This window comes from Tenrec ecaudatus, chromosome 13 (assembly GCF_050624435.1).
Source record: "Tenrec ecaudatus isolate mTenEca1 chromosome 13, mTenEca1.hap1, whole genome shotgun sequence".
Taxonomy (NCBI): domain Eukaryota; kingdom Metazoa; phylum Chordata; class Mammalia; order Afrosoricida; family Tenrecidae; genus Tenrec; species Tenrec ecaudatus.
In genome coordinates, this window is record NC_134542.1 from 19,064,589 (window position 1) to 19,089,129 (window position 24,541).

The following is a 24,541-nucleotide window of genomic DNA, read 5'->3' on the forward strand; positions in this document are numbered from 1 at the left end:
GCGCCTGGGTCACCCACCTGCAGGACCAGGAGCCAGCTGGCCAGGTCCCACTGCCGTTCAGCTCAGTTAGCTCCCAGAAAGCACATCTTCCTACCTGTCCCGCCAGGAAGTCATGACATCCTGGGCCCTAGACCAGTCCGGGTGCTGACTACAAGGCTCTAGCACCCTGCTGCCTGCCACCCCTGCCTGCTTCCAGGACCCCCCTCCGTCTCACCCACACCCTGCCCCCCCATTCTCTTCGGGTAATTAGATTCCTCTCAATTAGCAGATTACGATCATTACCAGCTCATCTGGCAACCATGCTCTGCACCCACAGTTGGGGAAGGGGGGCACCAAGAGGGGCACAGGGCGGTCACGAGCACACGATGGATGAGTGAGTGGGTGTCTTAGGGGCTTCTGGAATGTGGAGAGGAGGACTGAGACCTTCGTGGTGGAAGGTAGCTCAGGGCTGGCCTGCCAGGGACACAGGAGGCAGAAACATCCCCCCCTTCCTCTGGTGGGGAGCAGCCCTATACCACCAAGAGCGAGGCTGGGAGCAGATGGAGCTGGCAAGGCGGAAAGCAGGCCAGGACTGAGGCCGGCTCCCGTCTCGGGTGCCCATTTCCTGGGCCCCACCACTCATAGCCCGCCTCCCTGCTGAGTGGAGGCCCACCCTGCCTTGGGAAGGCTGGCCCAGAGAACTTGAGCCAGGTCCAGTGAAGAGGAACAAGCGGAGTGGGCTGTCGAGGGAGGGGAGGAAGGGGCGGGGGCAGGAGGCTGCCTTGCCTGGAGGCCAGGCCTTCCTCTGAGCCTGAGGCTGAGGGGGTGGGAGGGGAGACTTACCCTGGCTTGGATTCATTATTCATGAGCCCGCAGCTACGACTCCAATTTAAATGCTAATGTGGGGGGGCCTGACTCAGCTGCCCCTCTTCCGCCCCGCCCCCAGCCCAAGCCCGAGTGGGAGTCGGGAGTCAGCACCGGCTCCAAGGTTCACGGGTTTATTAGGGAGCAGCAGGAGGGAGGCCCGGGGCCACCCACACAGCTCCCAGCATGTGGCTCCCCGCGTGGCTTCCAGGGGTCTTTCAGGAGGAGTTATGGGCCAGACCTGCAGGGCAGGAGCTCCAGGGGGCCGGGGAGCAAGAGTGGGCTCCTCAGAGGATGATTTGGTTGGTGAAGCTGCGGCTGAGTTCCTTGTGCGGCAGAACAATTGAGTTCAGGATGAGCACCTCGGCGGGGATCCGTACGCGGCAGCCTGCCAACAGAAGGGCAGCAGCCCCAAGGTCATGGCCCTGGGGTGGCATCTCCAGGCGTGGCACAGGGCAGGCCCTCAGTCAGTTTGTACTCAAGAGGTGCCTACTGAGGGTGGCCAGCACCTGTGGAGAGCTGGGGAGGCTGCACCCAGGCCAGTGACGGCGCCTGGCCAGGGACCATACCCAGGATGGTGATGGCTGGCAGTAGCTTCCCATCCTTGAAGAGGCTCTCGCTGTCCATATGGGCTCGAGGGTCGTTGGGGTTGGGGTCATTGGGGGTGCCCTCCACACGAGCCCAGCGCCCGACGGTGCTCCCCCAGCCCACAATGCTGTGCAGCACACAGGTGTGCTCCTGCAAACAGGACAGTGCATGGGGGGTGGGTGCAGATACAGAGCCTGTGGGGTGTCCTCGGGCCCCGCCCTGCTGGCTGCACCCCAGCCCCTACCTGTAGTGTGGCTCCGTGGAGGACGATGCTCTCTCGGAGACGTACCCCCTCGCCCACGGTCACCCCCTCCCCGATGGAGACGTTAGGGCCCAGCTGTGGAGAGGCACGTGCAGAGCGTGACCCTTGGAAGGGCTTCAGGGGTCCCTCCCAACAACAGGTAAGCAAGAAGTGAGCTGTTTAGGGTCACCCAGCAGGTTGTGACAAAGCAGAGGCCAGCACCCCGCCACCCCACCTCCCTGGGTGCTGGGTCCTCCACTTACCACAGCTGATGGGGCCACCTTTGCAGTGGGGTGGATATAGACGTTTCCTGAAAGTAGAGACAGGGCCTGGGGGAAAAATACCCCCACATTGGATCCTAGAGGGGACAGGGCGGACCTTCCGCTCTGGGCTCCCAGTTGGAGGTGCGGGCTCAGAGGGGAGGGCTGGGCAGGTGCATACCTCGGATCCTCGGGCCTCCGGGGCTATGCTTGGCTAGCCGTTCCGGATGAGTGGACTGGTATCGGCCCAGGTAGAGGCGTGAGGCATAGAGAGCTGAGCTGGGGACCACAATGTGGAGGCCTCAGGGGTCAGCAGGGCCTGTGCCAACCACCCCAGAGCCCTCCGCTCACCCACATACCCCGCAGACTTGATCTGGCTCCAGATGCCGTCAGTGAGGTGCACGAAAATCTGGCCCTGCCCAGCCAGCGCCGAGAACACATCCTGCTCCAGCTGGATGGTGCCCGCCCCGGGCCAGAGGCCTGGCGAGTCCTCCCTGGGGGAGAGGAAGGGCACAGTCCTGGCGAGGGGGTGGGGTAGGGGCAGCTGCTTCTGGGACAGAAATCAGAGGGGTCCCCAACTCGCTGGACCCCTTCCCAGGACAAGACGGTACACCTGGCCTCCAGATCCTGGCAGGCTAGGACACCACTATAGGGGACCTGGGGACTTACCTGCTTCCCATGCCTGCCCCATGTCCAGGAGCTGGACCAGACCTGGGTCCCCACCCCCCACTACGCTCACATTCCGCTACCCAGTCACTCCTCTGACCCCCTCCCACCACCCTCTCCATCACTGGATGAAATGACACTGGGACAGACTCACCCCAGAGCAAGGCAGCTGGTGAGGCAGAGACAGTCACAGGGGGAGGGAGAGAGAGGTGGTAGAGACGCCAGCCCCAGAGAGACAGAGGCAGAGGCCAGGAGAGAGAGCAGAGATGTGGGAGTGAGAGGGGGGCTCCGAGTGGATGGGGCTGGCGGTGGGCTCACAGGGAGGGAGAAAGGGGAGGCAGAGAGGGGTGCCGTCCCCGCAGGGAGGGAGGCACCCTGGGGCGCTGTGTCCGAGGGGGCTTCAGCCCGAGAGAGAGCACATGTGTGTGCGCCCAGGTGTGTCCTCCCAGTCTGTCCCAAAGATGTCTCTGGGGCACTCAGGGCTCCAGAGAACGAGGAGGGGGCCGTGTGACAGAAAAGGAAACGGGATGGATAAGGAAGAGGGACAGAATGAGGTTGGGAGGGGAGGGACCGCGCTAGAGATGACAGAGACAGGAGGAGCAGGAACAGCCAGGGGAGCAGGTGGAGATGGAGTCTACAGACTAGGGGTGGAGGGTGGGCATCTGTGACAGGGGTCCTCGGGGTAAGGGGGCCCCCCTCACAGTTGCCTGTCCTGCTGGTTACGCTGGAAGACATCCCGAAGGGGCCTCAGGGCTTCCGGAGTAAAGAGGTAGATGCCACAGTTGATGATGTCACTCACAAAGGTGCTGGGCTTCTCCACGTAGTGGAGGACCTGAAGATGGGGTGGCAGGGTCAGGAGGGTAAGGGGCCAGGGCTACGACCCCCTGCCCCTCCGCCCTGCAGCTGAGGGGGTCTTCCTGAAATGCAGAGCGCACCCACCACCACCACCGCCGTCCCCACTGAGTTGAACCCCTGCACAGCAGCAGCCCAGTAGGACAGAATGAATTGCTCCCCGGGCTTTCTGAGGCTGCAAACCTTTCTGGGAGCAGACCGGGGTCTTTCTCCTGAGGAGCAGCATGTGCTCTGTTACCACCACAGCCTGGCTGGACTGTGGTGACTGTGAATGCGCCCTTTGCCCTCAAGAGGAGCCCCCCTGGGCTCTGCCCCACCTTGCCTGCCAGCATGGTGACATCCAGTTTGCGGGCCAGGAATGCCCTCTCCTACCTCTTCATTGGAAAACTCATCTTTGAAGCCTGGGTGCCCTGGGCCTGGCCACACCTCACAGTGGCACCTGGGCCCCTTGCACTGGTTGGTTTTCGGTGGGGGTAGGGGGATGACTTGAGAACTGGGGGTGGGGGGCTATGTCTTTTGGGGACAGTTTCTATCACACGTAGCTGCTATCTAGCGCAAAACTTGACACACCGGGACTGGGGGACAGTGGGGACGCAGCTTCAAGTTCCTGGGAAAATACCGGTCTTTTCATCTCATTTTTCCATGAACCTCTGAAATCCTCTCTGTATGCACATGGATACATGTATGCAGGTATGTGCATGTCCTGACGTATAGTTAGATAAAGGGGTTTATGGGAGTCAGGCTCCAGGGCCAGAGACAGACCCGCTGCCTTGTCATCAGATAGGGCTCCACCAATGTCGTTTAGGAGAGGCTATGGAATTCTGGAAGGAGCCCTGATGGCATCATAGTTATGCTTTGGGCTGCGATCTGCGTGGTCAGCAGTTCAGACCCCCAGCAGTGCCAATGGTTCAAGTGCTCCGTGGCTAACTGTGAGGTTGGAAGTTGGAGTCCGGCCAGAGGTGTCTGGGAGGAAAGCTGGGGCGGTCCACCTCTGAGAAACCCCCATTGCGAATCCCATGACACCCGGTTCTACACTGACACCACAAGTCATAAGATGCTCGAGATGAGGGTTCCTTTCTGCGGTTCACCCATCACCCCACACCACCTTCATTAGAGGGTGAGGGCTGGGAAGGACAAGCCCCCACCCCCCATCCAACCCCACCGCCCCTCACCAGATCTCACCTCATGCGTCTGTGGGTTTTCAACGATGCAGCCATAGTTGAGGGACTGTGTCCTGTTTGCCTGGAAGAGAGACAGCCATTACACCACGGTGACAGTGAGTGACCGGGGCAGCCAGGCCTGTTTTTTCCTTCTTTGGCCTGTAGCACCAGGCACGCAGATCCCACTGACAGGCTTCCACAGGAGTGAGAAGTGACAGCGGCCCTCCCCCTCCCTGCAGCAAACAGACAGAGGGCTCTTACTGAGGGAGTGGGGTCGGGGGAAGGTCCTGCACCTCTCTCCCCAGGCTGCCCCGTCTCCCAGGAAACACATCCACACATCCAGCCCCTAGCCGCCTCACCGTGGTGCCCAACAATAGGAAAGGGTGGGGTTGGCGTCTGTGGGCCCCCAGCATAGCGCTCAAGGGGAAGTCGGAGCAGACATCAGCATTGAGCACGAAGAAGGCCTCAGGGTTCCCAGCCAGGATCTGGTCCCGGAAATGGTAGAGGCCACCTCCTGTGCCCAGGGGGGCAAATTCCTGCAGGTACCTGTGCCCAGGGATTTCAGAACCATCTGGTGAGATCAGAGGAGATGGCTAGCATGTGCCTGGTCACCTGACCCTGATCCCCAGGGGGACTCCTGTCCGGAGCCCACAGGACATCCACTACTCAGCCCAAATCTGAAACCTCCTGGTATAGGAAGCTGAACTCTGGGAAACGCTAGCTCCACCCACTGAAAGCCCCCAGAGGCCCAGGCACCCCACTATGCGTGCATGTGCACAGACACCTGATCGGAAGGTTCCACTCGTGTTGGGCAGCTTCTAGAAAACGGGTAAGGGACTCATCAGGTTGGTAGAATCCAATGAGCAGAATCTCCTGCATTCCAGGGACCTGGGGACAAAGCAAGAGTTTGGAGAAGCATTTGGTAGGAGGAACTCCTGGGCAGACCTCTGGAAGCAGTTTCAGCCTCAGCTGCAGGGGGCTTAGCCATCAACATGCTGGGCTGGCTTCTCTTACTGTCCCTTCTCCATCCCCCACCTGAATTCCTCATGATTGTGCCTACGAAGCTGCATTAAAAAATAATCTGTTCCCTATGTTCCATTTTTATTATCTGTCAACCTGAGCCCAAGATCAGCACAAGGTAAGAAAGCAACCATTTGCCACCCAGTACCTGAAGACCAAGGCTCAGAAGGGCCCCACAGCAAGGATGTGGTGGGGCCTACATCTCAACGCATGCTTACCTGTCCTGATACCAAAACAAACACCAAAACAAACACTGCCATGGAGTTAATGCTGACTCACCGAGACTACCCTGTGGGTTTCTGAGACTATTACCAAAAGCAACACAGAAATGAGCTCCATGTTATGCGAGGGTATGAACTCAGCTGGTCAAGCCCACCAGCTGCTCCCAGGGAGAATGATGAGGCTTTCTGTTCCCATAAAGAGTCACAGCCTCAGAAACCCAGGAGAGGGGGTGTTGGTGGGTCTGGTGTACCCTATAGGAGCCCTGGTGGTATAGTAGTTACAAGTTGGGCAGCTAACCTCAAGATCAGGAGTTCAAAACCACCAGCCTTCTAGTCCTGTAAAGATTCAGTTTCAGAAACTCCCAGGGGCAGCTCAACCCCGTCCTACAGGGTCACTTCGAGTTGGCATTGACTTGATGACAGTGAGTGAGAAGTGAGTGAGTCAGAATTGTCTCAATGGCAGTGGGTTTGTCAAATCCCACACTCCATACTTTCAATACAGGGGTGAAATCTGAGAGAAGGGGTCAGATGAGAGAACAAGTTCAGGGGAGAAGGCAGCGGCATGACACGCCTCCAGAGGGCACCACTCCTACTGTCATCTGTGCGTGGTAAGAGCCATGCCTGGTGGAAAGAGCTCACCTTTGGAAAGGGAGCAATGTGGTGTGGGAGAGATGAGCAGGAGGTGAGAGGGAGAGGGAAGCCTTGTGGGGTTACCTGAGCGCAGGCCTCTATGTGGTGCTGGATCATGGGCACCCCGGCCACAGGAAACAGTGGTTTGGGCACTTCAAAAGACAGGGGCCTGAAGCGAGTCCCTGGGAGAGGAAAAGGTGAACATTACAGCCTCCTGTTCCCCATCCCACCCTCCCCACTGTACCAACCACACCGGTCCACTCCCACCCTCATTGCCACCATCCCTCTGGTTCCTCACCCTTTTGGGGGCCTCCAATCAGGATCACAGCTTTGAGCATGATGGTGTACGCTACCTAAACTTCAAATCCCAACAGAAAAATCAGGCTCACACCCCGACACTCAGCCCTCTCCAGTTCACTAAAGTCAAACTCAGTTTGGGACTTCCCTGGACAGACACCCCACAAACCTCACCCATCTTAAATACCAGCTGAGACTCCAGTTCACTCCCAAACCCTACAGTCATGCCCCCAAAACTCACCACACAATTTGAGCACCGCCCCCCTCCACCAAAGGCTTCCTTCTGGCCATGAACAAATTCAACCTACTCCTCAATTCTGTTCAGACGGCTTCCTCAAGCCCCCAAACTCAAACACTGAAGTCCCTTATACAATGGTCCCCAAATCTTTGTATCCCATTCTAGATCTCAAAGCCTGCAACCCAATAACGAATCCTGAATATTGAACTTTAAATCTTGAGGAAGCCCCAGATATTTCATTTAATCTTTAAGTATTGAACACTGATATGCATTGGATGAACCCCAGATTCTAGCTAAACCTCTGTAGATGAAAATGATAAACCCCAGATTAATAATAATAATAAAAGACTAGCTCGCTGCTGTTCCAGAGAGTGAAATTACCAAACTCCCCAGCCGTAATAATAAGGACTGGTGCTGAACATCTGGATTCCGAGGGTTGATTACTACCGACCAGCTGAATCTCAACACTACAATAAACCATCGCGCAGTGTAGCCGGGGACCCTGGATCAACGCTGGCGCAGACCAGCGGAGAGCCAACTGGGGCCTCCTAGCCCGCCCTTCCTCTGGGGGCCGTACACCACCCCTTAACCCCTCGGCGCCCCACCATCAGCTCTCTTTACCACCAGCACCCTTTACGCCAGGTCTGCCTTTCGTTTATAGCTTGCTCCTTCCGCACACGTGTCTTCTCGCAACTCGCGAGAACTTCGCAGCGTATGCCGGGAATTGTAGTTCTTAAGGGCATCACCACCACCCGCCCTTGTGCTAACGCTAGAGGAAGAGCTAGGTAGAGCTTATGGGCGTGGTCAAGGGGTTCCGGAGGCGGGTGTAAATGAGAGGATGGTGGGGGCCTCAGGGTGGTGGCTGGAACCTAAAGTTAGGAGCAAGCCCAAGTGTTCAGGAATCAGCCCGAAGCAGGAGCCTAAGTAGAGATCTAGGTCCCGGGCGGGAGAGGGGGGGAGAAGAGGAATTAGAGGTAAGAAGGGGTGGGGCCAGAACTCAAATAGCCACCAGTGGGCGGGACTGAGTGGACGAGGTCACAGCTTCCACTGCCCGTCCCCGTGGAAAGTGAATGCCTGCGAGACAGTGGAGAAGCCCCTGCCCGCAGTCCTGACGGTAAAGCGAAGCACTGGGCGGGCACTCGCCTGCCCCACCCCTCCGTGACCTTGGGCTGGAATATTTGTGGGTGCCGGTGTGTGCGGTGGGGGAACGGCAGAGCTAACAGAAGAGACGAGGGGGTCCGAGAGCAAGCTTTATTAAGCAAGATGGAGGAGCGCTGCGGGCCCCACTCGCCCCCGGCTTGTTGCAGCGGAGAGGTCCGCCGGCCCCGTTCAGGCCACGTCCACGCGAGCGAAGCTCTGGTCCATGCCCAGGCTGTTCTCCACGAAGACCTCGTACTTGCCGCTGTCTTCAGGCGTGGCCCGCCGGATGGTCAACGTGGTGTTGGTGCTGCCGATCTCGAAGAACACCCTAGGGGCCGAGCGGGGCCTCGGATCAAGTTACCAGTGTGTTCTTCGCCTGCCAGGGTCTCGCCCCCATCCCTCGCCCGCCGGGCTCCAGGGCCCCGTCCCGCCCCGGCTGCAGCCCCAGCCCCGATCGCAGTCCCCGCCCTTGCCTCTCGTCCTCCTCGATGTCCTTTCCGTCCTTGGTCCAGCCCACGTCGGGCGCAGGCTCGCCCATGATCTCAGCGCACAGCTTCACCGTGGTGCCTTTGCGCGCCTTGGTGCTGTCCGGTCCCTTTTGAATCTTCGCGGGGACTAGAGCAAGGGAAGAGGGACACGGCCCAGTGGGGGACCTGGAGGGCAGGCGGGCGCGGCTTGTCCTCCCAGATGATACCCGGTCCTACACACTACATGCCTTGAGCTCGCAGTGTGTCAGTGGACACACCATTAACCTCCGGGGCTTCGCCGCCACAACTGTGGTCAGGATTGATCGTCCCTGCCCCGCCTACTGCAAAGAGTTGATTAGAGGCTCGGAGGACAAAGATTGCGGCAAGAACGCGGCGGAATCTCGGTTCACGGATCGCGCGGGGCCTTGGAAACAGCTCCAGGTGGTGGAAATTACCCTGGATCGGGGGGGCGGGGGGCGGGGGTTAGAGCACTTGGGCTTGGCTCTGCCTTGGGTTCACGTTGTGACCTTGCGGCTCACTTTGTGACCTTGGGGCCCTGGAATCGAGTGATGGAAGCCCACAGCCACTTCTCAGCCTGGTGGGGCCAGACCCCAGAGAAAGACGTGTCTGGCCGGCGCGTCTCCGCCCGAGACTGGGCGCGCCACGACCCTATTCTAACTGGGCTAGGCCGGGAGACGCTAGCGCTGGGTGGAGCTGCAGGTGCGGGGAGCCTGGGTACCTTCCACAAGGATGCGCGCCGAGTCGGAGCACTGGCCGAAGGGATTGGTTACGTTGATGCTGTACTGGCCCAGGTCAGCCAGCTCGCCGTCCCGCACCACGAGCGCCACGACGTCGGGGTCCTCAAAGATGTAGCGGTACTTGGGCCCGTCGCGCAGCTCCTTGCCGTCCTTGCTCCAGCGGATGAACGGGTCCGGGAAGGCGGAGATGCGGCAAGTCAGCTTGGCCGCGCTGCCTTCGATCAGCATCACGTCTTTCAGAGGCTCCAGCACCCGCGGCGGCCCCTTCTCGCGGAGCTCCTTCCGGGACCTACGCGTGGGCCGAGTCAGGGCCCAGGGCGTGCCCCCCACACAGCTCCGGCTGGCTCGCAGCCCAGCCCGCCCTTTCGGCCCAGCGGACCCCTAAGAGGGGGCTGCTCCTGCCTATTATGAAAGCATCCACTCTGCTAGACCGCTTCACACCCCAGTAACTGCATACACCCCGGGCCTCCCTCAGGTCCAGTGACCCGGGGTGCGGGGGTGCGGTCTCCGTGCGCTGCCTCCCCGCCCCTGCCAACGCGGGGGCAAGTCCCTGCAGCTCCAGAGTCCTCCCTCCCTAGGGCTCCCCCTCACCTGTGGCCCCGGTAAGAGGCCTGGATGCGGATGGCCGCGCTCTGGACCTGGGGGTCGTTGATATCGATCGTGCAACCCGGGGGTGGGGCAGAAGGTGTTGGTTTTTTGGCGGGAGCTGCCTTGGACATCTGAGGAGCGGACAGCAAACAGGGGGTCCAGGCTGAGCATGCCTCCCCCACCTTCGGTCCTGCCCCAGCCAGGGTCGAACCGAGGCCTGGGCTGAGGACTGGGACTCACCGTGGAGGGGGCGACTGGGCACTTAGGTCCGCGGACTGGGCTGCAGGCTGCACGGCGTGCTTCCGGATGGCACAAGAGGAGCGCGGGCAGGTGCTCAACCCTGGGCCCCGGTTTTATACATCGCTCCCCTCCTTGCCTTGTTTGGCGTGGTTGCCCTAAGCCCCCCGGGACCCTAGCCTCCGCCCGCGACCCACGCGGGTTCCTTATTTAGCCTGAGGACGCCTGGGATGCTGGCTCAGCCGGAGCTGCAGACCCGGGAGGGGAAACCCGAGCGGCTCTGGGGTGCACCGCGCGTCAGAGCCGGACAGCTGCGCGGCTGGACGTGGCCCCATTCCCTCCTTTTGTCATCCCACTCCCGGAGGGCCAGGCCCGGCCCCTAGCGGACAGGGCTGTCAGCCCACTGCTGGGGCTGCTGGACAACCAGGCCAGTCTCCGGATAGCCAGCCCACGTGTTCTCCAGGGGACACCGTCGGGTACGGGGGTAAAAGCATTTGTGGGGTGTCCCTGAAAGGAGCCTGATTATCCGCGGGCTTCTCTAACCATATATTAACCAACCACGAGACGACCACGTGGCTGCCTGGACCAATCGGGAAGCGCCTTGCTTTCAGGGTCGTCCGCTCCAGGCTGTGCCCCCTGGCGGTAAACTGAGAGACATCCAGCAAGGACCCGCAAGGCTTTGGAGAACCTGCGCCCCTGCTCCACTTGCCCCACTCGCTACGACGTGGCAGGGTCCCCGGAAATTAGCACTGCTCCCAACGGCCCAGCTCTAGGTCTGTCGTTGGTACATCAGACCCACCCGGTGAAGGCTCAGCCGGCTTCCCCGAGGTGTTTGTCTGCCATGCTCGGACACCGTCGGGCTAGGAGCAATGTTCCAATTGTAACTGCCCACCCAGGTGTGCAGCGCTGTCACCTTTTGATCAGAGCAATTTTGACACGGCTCTAGTGACATAAATTACCTTTGCTCCTCCGGGCTTGCAACAAGCAGCTCACACGCCATTTCCAATGGCGAAGGAAAGTCAGCTCAAGATCCGAGGGTGGGGGACGGGGGAAGAATTTTGCCATTTATCAAGATATGAGTCCAGGCACCTCATTTTTATATGAAAACACTTGTAATAGTTGGGGGGGGGGACACGTGGAGATCCTCACAGGCAAACTATATATCTTCATCGCTAACATGACAGGTGGGGAGGCATCCTCTGGTCCTGTCCAGCTGGCTGGTATTTTATGATGATGGGGCTTGGCCCTTCCCTGGGGCTCTGTGAAGCCAGAGAGGAGGGGCCAGGCTGGGAGGGAGGCTGAGCCAAGGGAGACTCAACCACAGCCAGCAGCACACAAGGCGCCTGCTCTTCTCCTGGTCCTGGTTCAGGCTCAGTCTCTTTTCACTTGCCAAGAGCAGAGTTTTCAGGGGGGGGTGGGTGGGTAATGTGGAGGAATGGTCTCTCTGGGAAGGGGGCTCTGCCTCCACAGCCCCCCCCCCCAGCTCTTCTCAGAGCAGGGTGGCTCAGCTTTAAGACCCTCAGTGGCACTCCAGGGGACAGGGAAGAGTCAGGGTGCCTTGACACCAATAGGTGGCTGGCCTTGAGGACAAGCAGCCCAGGGTAATGTTTCTCCACCAGACAAACAGGAAAGGGTCTGCCTGGAGCCCCCAGGCAGCAGACAAGTTGGGTTCTGATGCCAGCAGCAAGGGCTTGGGCTGCCCTGGGGCCCTCCTTAGCTCTCACCAGCCGCTGTGATGAAACCTCGTCAGCTCCCGGGCTCAGAACCAGAGCTCAGGACCTGTCTCCTGGGCAGAGTGAAGGTACAAGAGTGGGGTTTGCCCTGGTTCAGGACAAAGGTCCAACATGCCTAAAAAGGTGTATTGAGGGACATGAGAAGAGTTGTGTGTGGGGGGGGGCAGCTACAAGACTTTGCTTTGAAGGTTAGGGGGGAATTCAGTGATTCTGCCAGGATCCCAGAAACTCTGAGGAGCAGGCCAGGGAAGGGCTGGGGGCCAGGGGAGGACATAGAGGACCCCAGGGGCTTAGCTAGTAGATCCCAGATGTATGTGGCCAGCAGGCCTCGGTTTCCTTTGGCAGAGAAAAGACAAGTGCTGTCCCAGGACTCCATGCTGCCCCTCTAGCTGGTCTCCTCTCTGCCACCCCCACCCCACACTGACTCCCCACAGACCACACAGAGACCCTGCTTGCTTGCCATTTTTATTTTCCATGTGACAGACAGACAGCTGCGAGGCAGCTGAATGGCTGGGGAGATGGTCAAGGCAACATGGACAAGAGGGATTGGGTGGAAGGGAAAACTTCATAAAAGTCAATAAATAAATAAATACGAATGGGAAGAAGGTCAAAGGCCATGAAGGGAGCCGTGGGGACATCCCTGGGCCAGCACTGAGTGCCAGAGCCCGAGGGCCTGAGTGGTCACCCCATCCTCGATCCACCCTCTGGACTTCTCCTTCCTGCAGGCCAGCAGCTGGCCGCCCCCCAACCCACACGTCCTCTCTCTTCTCCACCCCTGCCTGTCCCTCTTCTCGGTCCAGCTCTGGCTGAGTCCTGTCCCTGAGTCCTGTCCCAGCTTCCTTGACATCTCTCCCCAGGGCACCGGCTAGCTACCTGGTGGCCCTCCTCCTGTGCTCTCCCCACCACCTCCTTCCGATCCCGTCTTCTTTTCTTCACTTCCTGATACCCTTCTTGCCCTTCTTCCTGTCCCCCCCACCCCACCCCCCAGCATGGTCAAGGGCCCTCCCGCTCTGGCAGGGTGGTGGCAGGCCCAAGCCCGGGCCTCTGTCCCCAGGTCCATGAGGTAATCGCCTGGCCAGGTGTTGATGCTGGTGGTGTCAAAGCCTCAGGCCCACCCGGCTCAGCGTGGGCCCTGGAATGTCCGGCGTCCTCCATCAGTGGCATGGGAACCGAGGTGAAGCCCCAGGCCGGCTGTGGTCCTCGCCACTAGGGGCAGCCTGGGTAGGAGCGGAGCAGCACCTTATGGCGGGTGGCGGCCTCAGCCCGGCGGCGCCGCTGCTCGCCCAGGAACTCCTTGAGCCGGTTGGTGGTGAAGGTGAGCGTCTGGCGGCGCAGCTTCATCAGGTAGGCGTCCTGCAGCCAGGGGTGTGCTAGGCAGTCCTGCAGGGAGGGCCGGCTCCTGCCCAACGGAGCCAAGATGGGTGAGCCGACAGGGCTGGCTACCGGAGCCTCGCCCACCCTGGCTACTGGGGCTCAATCTCCCCATCTCGGGTGTGACAATGGGGATTCTACCTGTCTCACAGGTAGGTTCTACAACCACTAGTAGCAGCTGGAGTAAATCACAGGGGCATGGAGTGGATTCTGATTTATGGAGGTCCCCTATGTGTGACAGAGTGGAACTGCACCCTCTCAGGTTTTCCTATGGCTGTGACCTCCAGAAGTAGGTAATCAGGCCTTTCTTCTGAGGTTCCTCTGGATGAATTTGAACTACCAACCTTTGGGTTAAGGGCCGAACACTTAACCACTGACACCACTCAGAGAGTCCTAGTAGCAGTAGTAGCCGCACATCAGCGGGGCAGGGAGGAATGAAGGGTCTTTGGCAGGGCTGGGAAGGGCAGTTGCAGGCTAGGAAGGAATGCTTGGGACCTGGCAGGGGGTGGGTGGGGCCAACTCACCAGGGATGTACTGAGAGGACCTTTCGCAGGAAGAGGGTAGCGCTCTGGGATGTGTTGGGGTACAACTGGAAGGCATCAAAACGGCCCCCCACGATCCGAGCCTCAGTTTCTTGGGGGTCTGGCTCATAGAAGGGGGAGCGTCCGCTGAGCCTATTGTGAGAGACAGTTCAGTGGGCACACGGGTTGAGGCCCACACCTGGGTGAGAGGAATATGAAGGTGGGGTGCAGAGAGTAGCGGAGCTCAGGAAGAAGTGGCCCCATGCCTGGTGTGTGGGGAGGTAGGAAGTGGGAGGAGGGGGTCCTGGAGCCACAGCGGGCAGGGCCTGGGCACTCACATGATGTAGGTGAGCACACCCGCGCCCCAGATGTCTGTGGCAGAGCCGATGGGTTCTCCCTTCACCATCTCAGGAGCTGACAGGAAACAGAGGCCAAGCTGACCCTGCTTCCCGGTGGCAGGGGAGCCCCTGGGGGCCTGAGAAGCAGGGACAGTGCCTGGGTACTACTGGAGCAGCAGGACAGGAGGCAGGTGGCCCTCGGAAGTCTCCAGGGTACCCGAGGAGCCACCCCAGCCTAGGACTCTATGGGGAGCTTGAGAACCAGGGCCACCAGCTCCCTCTGGTCAGCTCCGGAGAAGGCAGGTGCCCATCACATAGAGTGTGCTCACACCCAGAATTCAAGGAAGCCTTGGAGCCTGCTAGCCCTCCTTGCCTAGCCGGGGACCCTGCTGGGGTGCTGTACTCCACCACTCTGCAGACTCAGCCTGCAGACCAGTGCTGAGTAATGCAGCAAGAGCTCAGCACGTAGCTAAATGGCAGCTTTAAAAAATTATATATATGTAAATTACATATTTAAATTATATATATGCATAATTGAGTCCCTCCAGCTTCGAACATGCGGCTCTACCGTTGATAACTGTCTGGTGTTGAACAATCTATTGACCCTCGCATCACCTCTATTGCTTCATCTGTCAAAAAACCAAGCCAGTTGCCCTCGAGTGGCTGCCGGCAGTGGCGGCCTATGTGTGCAGTGCATAACTATACTAGGGGGGCACACAAGCCAGACCTTTCTCAGGACACCCTTCGGGGTGGGCCAATTCGAACAGCCAAGGTTTCAGTGCCCAGCTGAGCACATGAATGTTCGTGTCACCCAGGGACTCTTCATCTGTCAAAGCCAAACCCCAGCCCACTCCTGGTGAGCTGATTCTGCCTCATAGCTCCCCAGGATGGGGTTTCCTGAGACTGTCAATCTTTGAGGAGAGCAGGCGCAGTATCTTTCTCCCGAGGGGCGGCTGGTGGGTTTGAACCACCGATCGTGCCATGAGTAGCCCAACGCCTAGCCCACAGAGCCACATGGGCACCTTTCATCTGTAACAGAAGTTGATACTGAGGCCAATCTCGGGGACTATTGTACAGGTCAAGGGAACACACATCCAGTTGGCTGCAGAGTTCCAAGGAAGTGCTCTGTGCCTGGCTGGAGGAGGCCCGGTCCCGTGTGTACGTGCAACTGCCCCTCTTGCGGTGTTCCATCACAGGCCGACAGCAGCCTGGCCCACTCACCCATGAACTCCAGCGTGCCTGTGCGGTGGCCCAGGGGCCGCAGGGCCTGGGGGTTGTAGGGCTGGGCACTGCCAAAGTCCACGATCTTGAGGGCATTGTCGGCGGCCAGCAGCAGGTTGTCCGGCTTGATGTCCAGGTGCAGCACGTGGTGGCCGTGGAGGTAGTCCAGGCCTTGAAGGAGCTGCACCACGTAGGTAGCCACGTCGTCCTCCGAGTACCGGAACCTGGGGGGAGGTAGATAATGTCCCAACCCGGCGGGGTAGGGGGAAGCCCGGCCCGGCCCTGCACACTTCCCGGTGGTGGGGGCCGCTACCTGTCGCTGAGCCCACAGAGCAGCTCTCGGTTGCCGCAGCTCTCAGCGATGAGGACGAGGTAGCGCGGGGTGATGTATGCCTCGTGCAGGGACATGAGCCGCTCATGGTGCAGCGTCCGCAGCACCTCGTACTCCTGCAGCGCCCGCTGCTTGCCCTCGGCCGCGTATGGCACGATCTTGGCCACGAAGGTCCGGCCTGTGGTGTTCTCCCGGCACGTACGCACCACACCAAAGCGGCCCCTAATGGGGGAGGCACCCAGGCTCAAAGGTCAGGGGTGGCTGGAGCCAGAAAGGAAGGCTCCAAGCATGGGCTTGGGTTGACGCCTAGGCCCCTGGGTTCGAATCCCAGCCTCTCTAGCCTCAGTCTCCCCATCTGTGAGCGGGCGATGATAATGTAGCCTCCCTGTCTCAGTTGGAGGGAGAAGGGGACGAGATCATGAAGCTCCGTGCAGTCGGTGCGGTGCCTGGCTCCGAGACCAGCACTGGCTGCCCACCCCACCAGGGCAGCCCTCTGGCTCCTGAGTCATTCTCCCCACCACCACCCTGAGTCCCCTCCCTGCCCCTGCCCCTCTTGCCTGGCTTTCTCCTCCAGAAAGGTGTAGGGTTTCTGAGGGGGGCCCTGTCGAAGTGTGGTGTTCTCTAGCGCTGGAGAGATTGGGGTGCCACTTCCAGGGGAGCTGATAGTGTCCTTGGATGGGCTGATGCTCTTCACCGTCACCTTGGTGGGCTGAGGAGGGGGCTCGGGAGCAGGGGGCTCGGGGGCTGGGGGCGCGGACACAAAGGACGTCACCATGTACTGAGGAGTCGTGGCAGACGCTGGTTTAGTCCCTCGAGGGGCAGAGGCTGGGGCTGGGGTCCCCAAGTCAGGGACGGAAGACTTGGGCTCACCAGGCCTGACCTGGCCATTGGGAGCGGTGGGTTCTGCCACTCGAGAAGCCAGCAAGCCCCTGTGCTTTCGTGGGGGAGTTTGGGGCAGTGGGCCCCCAGCCTTGAGCGTGGACAAGGATGGGCTGGGGGAAGTTGGGGGAGGTGAGGGGCTGAGAGGAGCTGGAGAAGCTGGGGTCCGGGGAGGGGGCGAGGGCAGTGAGGTAGGAGAGTCAGGAGGAGGCGGGGCCCTGGCTGGCCCTGAGGTAACAGGGGCTTCTGGTAGCGCAGCGGAGGAATCTGGTGGTGAGAAAGAAAACTTTCAGCTTGGCACCTGGAGGTGGGGGCAAGCCACAGGGCTCCAAGGAAGGGTGGCCCTGGGCACAGGCTCCCAGCCCTCCCCTAGCACCCATCCTCTTACCTTGAGTACCTCTGACAAGGACCTTCTCAGAGGGGTTGCTGAAGGGGCCCTGTCCAGCTCGGTTAGCACAGGCCACCCGGAACCTCACGGGCACGCCGATGGGCAGATGCGTCACATTGTAGTAACAGTCAGGGATGCCTGAGCCCACGAGGTGCCAGGCGGACTCCCCTGCAGGAGCATGAAAGGGTTCAGCCTATGGCAGGGCAGGGGGAGGGTGGCTGGTCCCAGTGTGTGGGAAGAGCCTGGGGAGGGGACTTCCATCCTGTCTCCCCCTGCGCCTCTCCCCTTTCTCTTGGCCCGGCCCCACCCTCACCATCCACGCGCCGCTCCAGTGTGTATGTGCAGGGTGCTCTGCTGTCTCCGGGCTTCCACAGCACCAGTGCCGTGTCCTGGTAGGTCTGGGGGACCTCGGGGGGCGGGAGTTTCCCTGGGACACCTGGTGTGATGCAGGGAGGCCCAGTGAGCCCCATGCCATACCCTGAGGCCCATCCCAGCCCAACCATCCCTGCCCCATTGCTGCTCACGGGCCACGGCCACAGTACAGGAGCTGGTAGTACTGCCCAGCACATTTGTTGCCGAGCACTCGTAGAGACCCGCGTGCTTCCTGCCCGCCCGGGGGATGCTCAGCAGCTGCCGTCCATCTTTGCAGGACACGATGACCACCGAGGGCTCAGCCCGCAGGGACTGCTTGTCTGTGGGCAGGAGGGGCTGCTGAGCGACCCCACCACAGCGCACCCCCGAGTCCCACCCTTCTGCCAAGGGCCACCTGTCCTGTCCCCAGGGTCTAGGCCGTCTAGCATCAGCCTTGGGCACTGGGGCATGCTCACTTTTCATCCAGGAGATGTGGGGTGTGGGGCAGGCAGCGGGCAGGCAGAGCAGAGTGGCTGCTTCTCCCTCCAGCAGCACCTGGTCCTTGAGTTTGATGTGGAAGACGGGAGGGAAGTCTGGAGGGGTGACAAGGGTGGTGTGGGTGCTCAGGGAGCCCTGCCCACCCAACCTCAGAGGAGAGGAAGGGGGGGACTATCATTGCCCACAGGGAGCAGCATGATGTGGGGAACGAAGCCCTCGGGGCACCTTCCACCCGGCATTTTCCTTGGGGTCAGCACCCGTTTCCCAAGGTGTCCTGTGTGGAACTCTCCATCCTTCAGGGACTACTACGGAAGCCACTCGGGACCGACCTGGAGCTGTCTGTACATGACTCAGAGCAAGGAGCACTCAGTGAGAGCTATGGAAGCATTTGTGAAGGAAGACAAGAACAGACAGAGCCTGGGAAGCTATGCTATGCTGGTAGAGCTCCGGCGAAGCCCACTCCCTCTGGGGCAGCGTAGGGCAAGAGAGAGATGCAGGAGGAGAGAGCGGCCTGAGTTGAGATGGGCTTTCTGGAGACCAGGAGGCACAGCTTGGGCAGACAAAGACCTCCCCACCCACCACCACCACCACCAGTGTGTCAGCTCCCCCTTGCCCTCCTCTGGGTCAACCAAGGACCAAGAGCTGAAAGGGCAAGAGATCGCAGGGGCGGGGGGCCTTCAAAAACTCCATTATCTTTTCATTTCATTTTCCCATATGGTCTTCAAAGGCCCCTTGTATCTTCTGTATGACCCCGGACAAGGCATTTGCCTTCTTAGAAGCTCCACTTAGTGAAGGCTGGGAGACATGGGGAGGAGTACCCGGTAAAAGGCAGCAAAGGCAAATACTGTTAAGACACACCACCCTGACGTCCTGGGGAACGACGAGTGAGTGGATGCATATCTGAACAGGTGTGGGGGAGAGAATGGAAGTCTATGTAACTACAGATCAGACCGACAGGCTATTTGTAGATGGGCATTTAGCATTGCTATAAATGCACCCATGAACAGAGTGGAACATACAGGGGCCAAAGTTAAGAAAAAGTCTTAGACCTAATCACACACCTTGAGGGTTTGAGGGAATGAGTCAGGGGTAGGGGGCGGGGGCTGGAGGCCCAGGATCACGGTCTCTGGGACGCCTGGGTCAACTGGCTTAATGCAGCCGACAAGGCCAATATTCTACATCTTATTTTGGGGAATAGGGTCTGGGGTCTTAAAAGCTCATAGCTATCTAAGGTGAAAATACCTGGAAAGAGGAAGTCCAGTGGACTAATGGACCATTCCATCAGCCTCCACAACCTGACACCAGAAAACTAGATGGTACCCGACTCCCACCACCAACTGGCTGGGATCAGACAAGCCTGGCTAGAGTGGAAGAAAACTATGGAACAAACCTAAAAATCATCTGAAAGACCAGGTTCATGGGTCAGAAAAGAGCTTGGAGGAACCCTTGAGACTGTGACCTTTAATCAGCCTTCAGTCTGACAGAACTCATGCGGCAGCTCCATGTTCAGTCAAGCAGTAGACAGGTCTCTAAGACACTAAGGAGATACAGCCACCCTAGAAGAAGCAACCATTTGAGCTCAACCGGGCAGCATTTACTCCCAGACATTGTTCCAAAAGGGTTAAGAAACAGGAGCACAGGGAGGGAAGAAGTGGGCTTTGTTACGTTGTGGGGATGACAATCAATGACATGAAACAACGTGTATGAATTGTTGACCGGAAAACTGATTTGTTCTGCAAACCTTCACCCAATTCCCAGTAACAAGTCTTTTTTTTCTTTTAAGCAGCAGCTCCATTTCTTGTAAATTGAGGGTGGTTATGAGAATTAAAAGCAGCATGTAAAGTACTTAGCGTGTGTCTGTCATCCAGTGAATGCTAATAAATGATGGGTCTGCCTGTTATTGCAGGGAGTTATGGTGGTGGCATGGTTAAATGCTTCGGCCCTCACCGAAAAGACTACCACTGCTGATCAAGTCCTCCAGCTACTGGGCAGGAGGGTGAAGTGCCAGGATGCTTCCCGACAGAAAACCCTAAAGGGACAGCCCTACTTTGTCACACAGGTGGCTCTGAGTGGGAACACCTCACGCTACTGGGGTGGTGGTTCTGGCTACCATCTGGGTAGGAAGCAAGTGGGGGAGGGGCTGTCGGGGGTGGGCAGCTTCTGAAAGAGGCTGTGCCAGCAGGCTGGGAGCCCCCTTCCCGGCTGGCTAGTGTGTGCTGGGGGCTCCGCACTGAGGGGGCCAGTCTTCACTGCAGTGCAGCTGGTGATGCCCAACTGCCACAGGGAGTTGAGGCCATGCTCCCTGGGAACACCTTCTAGAACTGCCCACCCCTCCCCTAATCTTGTCCTGACCATGCCCAGGAGAAAGGAATTTTAGCAGCATGCTGACAAAGCTGGGAGACTCAGGGCCTTCTGAACTTGGCTGCCGGCAGGCCGTAGCACCCGCTTCTGCTGTCCCACTCTGCCCCAGTGAGGGGCCCCCAGAAGGAACCGTCCCATCCCTCGTGGCCTGCAGGTTCAGTGAGCATTGTGGGTGGGAGCAAGAGAGGAAGAGGAGAAAGAGGATGAAAGGTGACCCCCCCAGCCCAGTTGGGCCAGCCCCACCCCCATTCTCCCAGGGGCCAGCAATGCTGGGAGGGGGGAGAGGATGAGGTAAGGGGACATGGCCTGGCCTCTGCAGGAAATCCGCTGCACCAGCAAAACCGAGCTGAGCCTGCAGTGGGGGAGGGAGGCCCCAGGTGGGCAGGGATCAGCTGTCCCCAGGCCTGCATCCCAGCTTATTTCTCTCTTTCCCCTCCCCCCTCCAGCTGGCCTCTCCTCCTCCTCTTCACTCATCCCAGAGCCCACAGGCCTCTGCTGAGCTGCCCAGCTCCCCAGACACTGTCCTCCCAGACCCAGTGGAGTTGAAGCTGGAACTGGAAGCCCAGAGGGCTGCCTTGATCTGCCCTGGCTCCTGACCCAACTTGAAGCCCCCACACTTTGACTCAGGCTTGTTCCTTTCCTGCAGGCCTCGGGTGAACCCCCTTTTCAGATGGGGAGGCTGGGGGGACCCAAGTGGAAAATATCTCCCTCCTGTGGTCCTTAATACCCTCACGGACCAGGGCCACCTGTTTTCTATGGGGGGAGGGGAGCAAAGTCCCGGTCTCCAATAGCAAAACCCCTACAAGGGGGCCAGGGCTCTCCCACAGCAGGCAGCGAGCCAGAAAGAGGCCTACGGACAAGATCCTGAAGCCACCCAGAGACCTGCCTGCAGAGGGTCACACAGGACACTCCACTTCCTAGCTCTGGGACATGGACAGCTACCCTGCCTCCTTATGCCTCTTGTTTCCTCACCTGTAAAGTGGGAATGGTGATGATGATCACAGTTCCCAAACATTGTGTGTGTGTGTGTGGGGGGGGGGCCTCAGAGGAGACCTACCAAACCTGCTGCCACGAAGTCGGATGTAACTCATAGCAGAATGCCTCATCCGCTCACTCACTGATGAGCCTCATGCAACAGTTGAGCACAGTCAAGGCGGGAGTCGTCAAGGACTTCCATCTTGCTTGGATCCATAAACAATGTTGACGGAAGAAGAAGTCAAGAGATCAAAGGATGTGTCGCACCAGGTAAATGTGCTGCCGGAAGACCTCTTTAAAGTGTTGGCAAGCAAGGATGTGTCTGTGAGGAAGATGGTGGGCCTGGCCCAAGCTATGGTATTTTCAATCGCCTCCTATGCACGTGAGAGTTGGATGCTGAATAAGGGAGACTGAAGAAAAACCGATGCATTTGAACTATGGGACCGGTAAGGAATGCTGAAAAGTACCGTAGACTGTCAAAAGAACAAGCAGATCAGCCTTGGGAAGAAGTATAACCAGCACGCTCCTTAGAGGCAAGGGCTTCGTCTCACATACTTTGGACATGTTGTCTGGAGAGACCCGTGCGTGGAGAAGGACAGTGTGCTTGATAAAGTAGTGTGGGCACAGAAAACGAGGAAGGCCCTTAACGAGATGAATCGACACAGTGGCTGCAACAACGGGCTCACCCAGAACAGGTGTGAGGATGCCGCAGGACGGGGCTGTGTTTCCTTCTGTTTTACAAGGGTTGCTATGGGTCAGAACCTACCGACAACACCTAATCATGACTGCTATTGACTGAGCTTCCCTGATTGCCACAGACCCCGGGCCTTGCTGTGGCTACCCAGGCTCATTAAGGTGGCCTGTCATGCCCACCCCACCTTCCAGAGGTGGGCTGGTTTGCTGGGTGGGGCCCTCACCCTTCAGGGCCCCATTACCTGAGTCACTGCGCACGTACTGCTGACCCAAGTCCTCCTGGATGCTGGCAGAGAGGTTGGGCTGGGACTGCCCCTTGTCCTTCCGCAGACGAGACAGGCCCCAGCGGAGCCGGCTCCGGCCTTCCCCTGAAGCTGTGAAGACCCAGGCCCAGGAGCACAAGCCTGCTCAGTACCAGGAAGCCCCTGCCCTCTTCCCACCCCCACCAGCCTGGCCCCTGCAGCCCCCCACATCTATCTTCAAGGCTCCAACCAAGGCCTCGACAATACTCTACTCCCAGAACCTCTTTCCCACCCCCACGCCCCCTCCCTTCTCCGGCCTCTGCACCCTCTTCTCCCTCTATCCATATTCCTCACCGGAGGAGCCTGAGGCGGCACTGGCCTCGGAGGCCAGGGACTCCGCTGATGGCGTGGTGGCGCCGGTCTGCGCAGCCAGCTGGTTGTGCGGGATGCCCAGGCGCCGCAGACTCTCGCCCTCCGACGTGGCCCTGCGCAGCCGGCCGAACAGCGGAGTGCTGCGGCCCGAGCCGCCGCCCGAGTCCTCGCTGCTACCGCTGCGCTGCAGCCTGCTCGACAGCCGCTCCAGCGTGGAGCTGAGCCGCCGGCGCACCGCGAGCACCGGGGAGCCCCGCGCCGAGCTGCCGCCCTCCGAGCTCTCCCCGTCGCCGCCGCGGCTCTCCCAGGCCGGTTGGCGCTGCGCGGGCGGGGTCCGCCGTAGCCGCTGGGACAGCGACAGCGAGAGGCGGCGGACCAGGCCGGGCTCCCCCGCAGCCCTGAGGTCCTGCACGGAGCGCGAGCGCTCCGGCCGTCGCACCAGCTCCAGCGGGGTCCCAGCCGGGCTGGGCCGGTATATGCCGTCGTCTTCCTCGGCCCCGCGGAAGGGACCGCGCTCCTCGGAGCGTGAGCGACTCAGCAGCTTCAGCCCTCGCGACAGCGGCGACTCACGGCTGCGCTTGAACTTGGCTTCAAACACGGCCTCTGACTCCAGGTTCTGGATGCTGCTGCTGAGGCTGCTGCCCGGTCTGGGGGGCACCGTGGGCACCCGAACTTTCTCGGCTACATCTGGGGTCACCCTGACTGATGGCACGCGCTTCTCGGGGACCCTGGGGGTTGGGGAGGCCACTCTGGCAAACACTGCCGCGTGGGGTTGGGCCTCCTGGGGGGGCGCTGGGGCGTGGCCGGGCACTTGGAGCGACTGCATGATGTGGGCATAGGGTGTGGGCAGAGGCGCGGGGCTCTTGGGGGCGGCAGGGGGCTGCGCAGCCAGGGCCACCCGGACTGGCTCCGGGGTAGGCCCCGGGGTCTTGTCTTGGGCGGGCTGGGGTGCCGAGGGCGTCGGGGCGTCTCCGGGCGTGGTAGTTGGGGGTTCTGCAGGTTTGGGGGCACTGGGCTTGGAGGCCCCCGACGACGCCGGGCTGGGTGGCTGGGCCTCGCTGAGGGCCGACAAGGAGGGGGACTCCTGCAGTTTCCGAGCCCCAAGACGAGCCACAGGGATTTCCAGGGGCGCCCCTGCGCGGCGATGCCGGCCCCGGGGCTCTGCCTCCCCCTGGGAGAAGCTGCTGCTCTTCTGCAAGCCCCGGGCCTCAGGCGGAGGCTGGTGGCGGGGTGCCGCCTCGCTGGAAGCCGCCCGCGCCAGCCGGGGGTCCCGGGCTCGGCCTCCTAAGCTCTCTAACAGGGGGCCCCTGAGGCCGCTGACCTTGCCGTCCTCGGGGCCTCCCCGAAGTAGCCGCTGGCGCAGGGCCTGCAGCCTCTGGGCATACTCGCCCTCGCCCAGGCCGCCCCGGGCCAGGCGCGTGGCCCCCGGGCTGGGGCTCCGGCGCTGCGGCAGCTCCACAGACGCCGCCTTGTGCAGGCCCCGGCCCGGTTCCCGCGGCCCGGCCTGGGGCAGGGCGCTCTCAGCCGAGCTGCCCCTTCGGAGCTCGCCCCGCCTGGGGATGGGCCCAGCAGGGGACTCCTGGCCTGGGGAGGGGAGGGCCTGGGGGCTGGGGGTCTCCAGCTCCTCAGAGGGGACCTTTCCATGCTCCTGCCAATCCATGGGGGCCGCAGCCCCCACCTCTGGGGTCACCAGGGCTTCATCCTCAGTGGGAATGTCAGTGAGGGACACCCGGGAGCCAGAGAACTCCGGCTGTAGCGGGCGGGGCACGGAGGGCAGCTCCTCCAGTTCTTCCTCCTCCGAGTCCGACGAGGAGGAGAGCCCCCCACTGGGGGGCGAGCGTCTGGGCACAGCCACCCACACCCTCTCCGGGGGTGCCCGCAGCAGCTCGGGGATGGAGCGCAGTACCAGGTGGCACTTGTAGCTGATCTGGGAGCGCTGGAGACAGGGCACTAGAGTCAGGTCTAGGACACCCCAGGGCAGAACTGACCCACCCAAGGACACCCTGATTCAGACCTAGCCCCTGGGGAAAAGGTCTAAGTGAATAGGGGGTGGAGCTGGGA

The 24,541-nt window shown here is 60.4% G+C and overlaps 3 protein-coding genes across 8 annotated transcripts in view; all 3 read right to left on the reverse strand.

Moving 5' to 3' along the window:
• Nucleotides 1-963: 963 nt before the first annotated feature.
• GMPPA (GDP-mannose pyrophosphorylase A) lies at nt 964-7,703 on the reverse strand. 2 transcript variants are annotated; one of them, XM_075529387.1, is made up of 13 exons: nt 7,622-7,703; nt 6,780-6,834; nt 6,566-6,663; nt 5,395-5,498; nt 4,970-5,156; nt 4,633-4,692; nt 3,300-3,430; nt 2,292-2,426; nt 2,114-2,211; nt 1,936-1,982; nt 1,676-1,768; nt 1,413-1,581; nt 964-1,231 (listed from the first exon to the last, which is right to left on the reverse strand). In XM_075529387.1, the coding sequence occupies exons 1-13, from the start codon at nt 7,622-7,624 to the stop codon at nt 1,131-1,133; spliced, it is 1,281 nt and encodes a 426-aa protein (XP_075385502.1). In that variant the 5' UTR covers nt 7,625-7,703; the 3' UTR covers nt 964-1,130. The 2 variants fall into 2 exon arrangements, with proteins under 2 accessions (XP_075385502.1, XP_075385503.1); XM_075529388.1 differs by lacking the exon at nt 1,676-1,768.
• Nucleotides 7,704-8,345: 642 nt separating this feature from the next.
• Nucleotides 8,346-10,100, reverse strand: SPEGNB (SPEG neighbor). Its single transcript, XM_075529443.1, has 4 exons — nt 9,973-10,100; nt 9,363-9,670; nt 8,630-8,771; nt 8,346-8,484 (listed from the first exon to the last, which is right to left on the reverse strand). The coding sequence occupies exons 1-4, from the start codon at nt 10,098-10,100 to the stop codon at nt 8,346-8,348; spliced, it is 717 nt and encodes a 238-aa protein (XP_075385558.1).
• A 2,291-nt stretch (nt 10,101-12,391) lies between these two features.
• SPEG (striated muscle enriched protein kinase) overlaps nt 12,392-24,541 on the reverse strand; it is a 51,723-nt gene continuing 39,573 nt past the window's right edge. For all 5 annotated transcript variants that reach the window (XM_075530030.1, XM_075530029.1, XM_075530028.1 and 2 more), the window contains 12 exons: nt 22,463-24,416; nt 22,109-22,240; nt 17,816-17,932; nt 17,513-17,680; nt 17,302-17,424; nt 16,989-17,156; nt 16,279-16,867; nt 15,704-15,943; nt 15,391-15,614; nt 14,170-14,245; nt 13,835-13,984; nt 12,392-13,338 (listed from right to left, as the gene is read on the reverse strand). In XM_075530030.1, the coding sequence (XP_075386145.1) occupies nt 13,146-13,338; nt 13,835-13,984; nt 14,170-14,245; nt 15,391-15,614; nt 15,704-15,943; nt 16,279-16,867; nt 16,989-17,156; nt 17,302-17,424; nt 17,513-17,680; nt 17,816-17,932; nt 22,109-22,240; nt 22,463-24,416 (4,134 nt within the window). In that variant the 3' untranslated portion in view covers nt 12,392-13,145. The remainder of the gene's footprint in view (nt 13,339-13,834; nt 13,985-14,169; nt 14,246-15,390; nt 15,615-15,703; nt 15,944-16,278; nt 16,868-16,988; nt 17,157-17,301; nt 17,425-17,512; nt 17,681-17,815; nt 17,933-22,108; nt 22,241-22,462; nt 24,417-24,541) is intronic.

Excerpts from the sequence above, each read along its gene's own strand:
- GMPPA (XM_075529387.1), bottom strand. Across the intron at positions 2,427-3,299 it reads AACCAGCAGGACAGGCAACT|GGAGGACTCGCCAGGCCTCT; the intron begins GTGAGGGGGGCC and ends CCTCTCCCCCAG. Across the intron at positions 1,983-2,113 it reads CGGAGGCCCGAGGATCCGAG|GAAACGTCTATATCCACCCC; the intron begins GTATGCACCTGC and ends CTCTACTTTCAG.
- SPEGNB (XM_075529443.1), bottom strand. The coding sequence starts at position 10,100 with ATGTCCAAGGCAGCTCCCGCCAAAAAACCAACACCTTCTGCCCCACCC. Across the intron at positions 9,671-9,972 it reads GCCTCTTACCGGGGCCACAG|GTCCCGGAAGGAGCTCCGCG; the intron begins GTGAGGGGGAGC and ends GCCCACGCGTAG. Across the intron at positions 8,772-9,362 it reads GGCGCGCATCCTTGTGGAAG|TCCCCGCGAAGATTCAAAAG; the intron begins GTACCCAGGCTC and ends CCCTTGCTCTAG.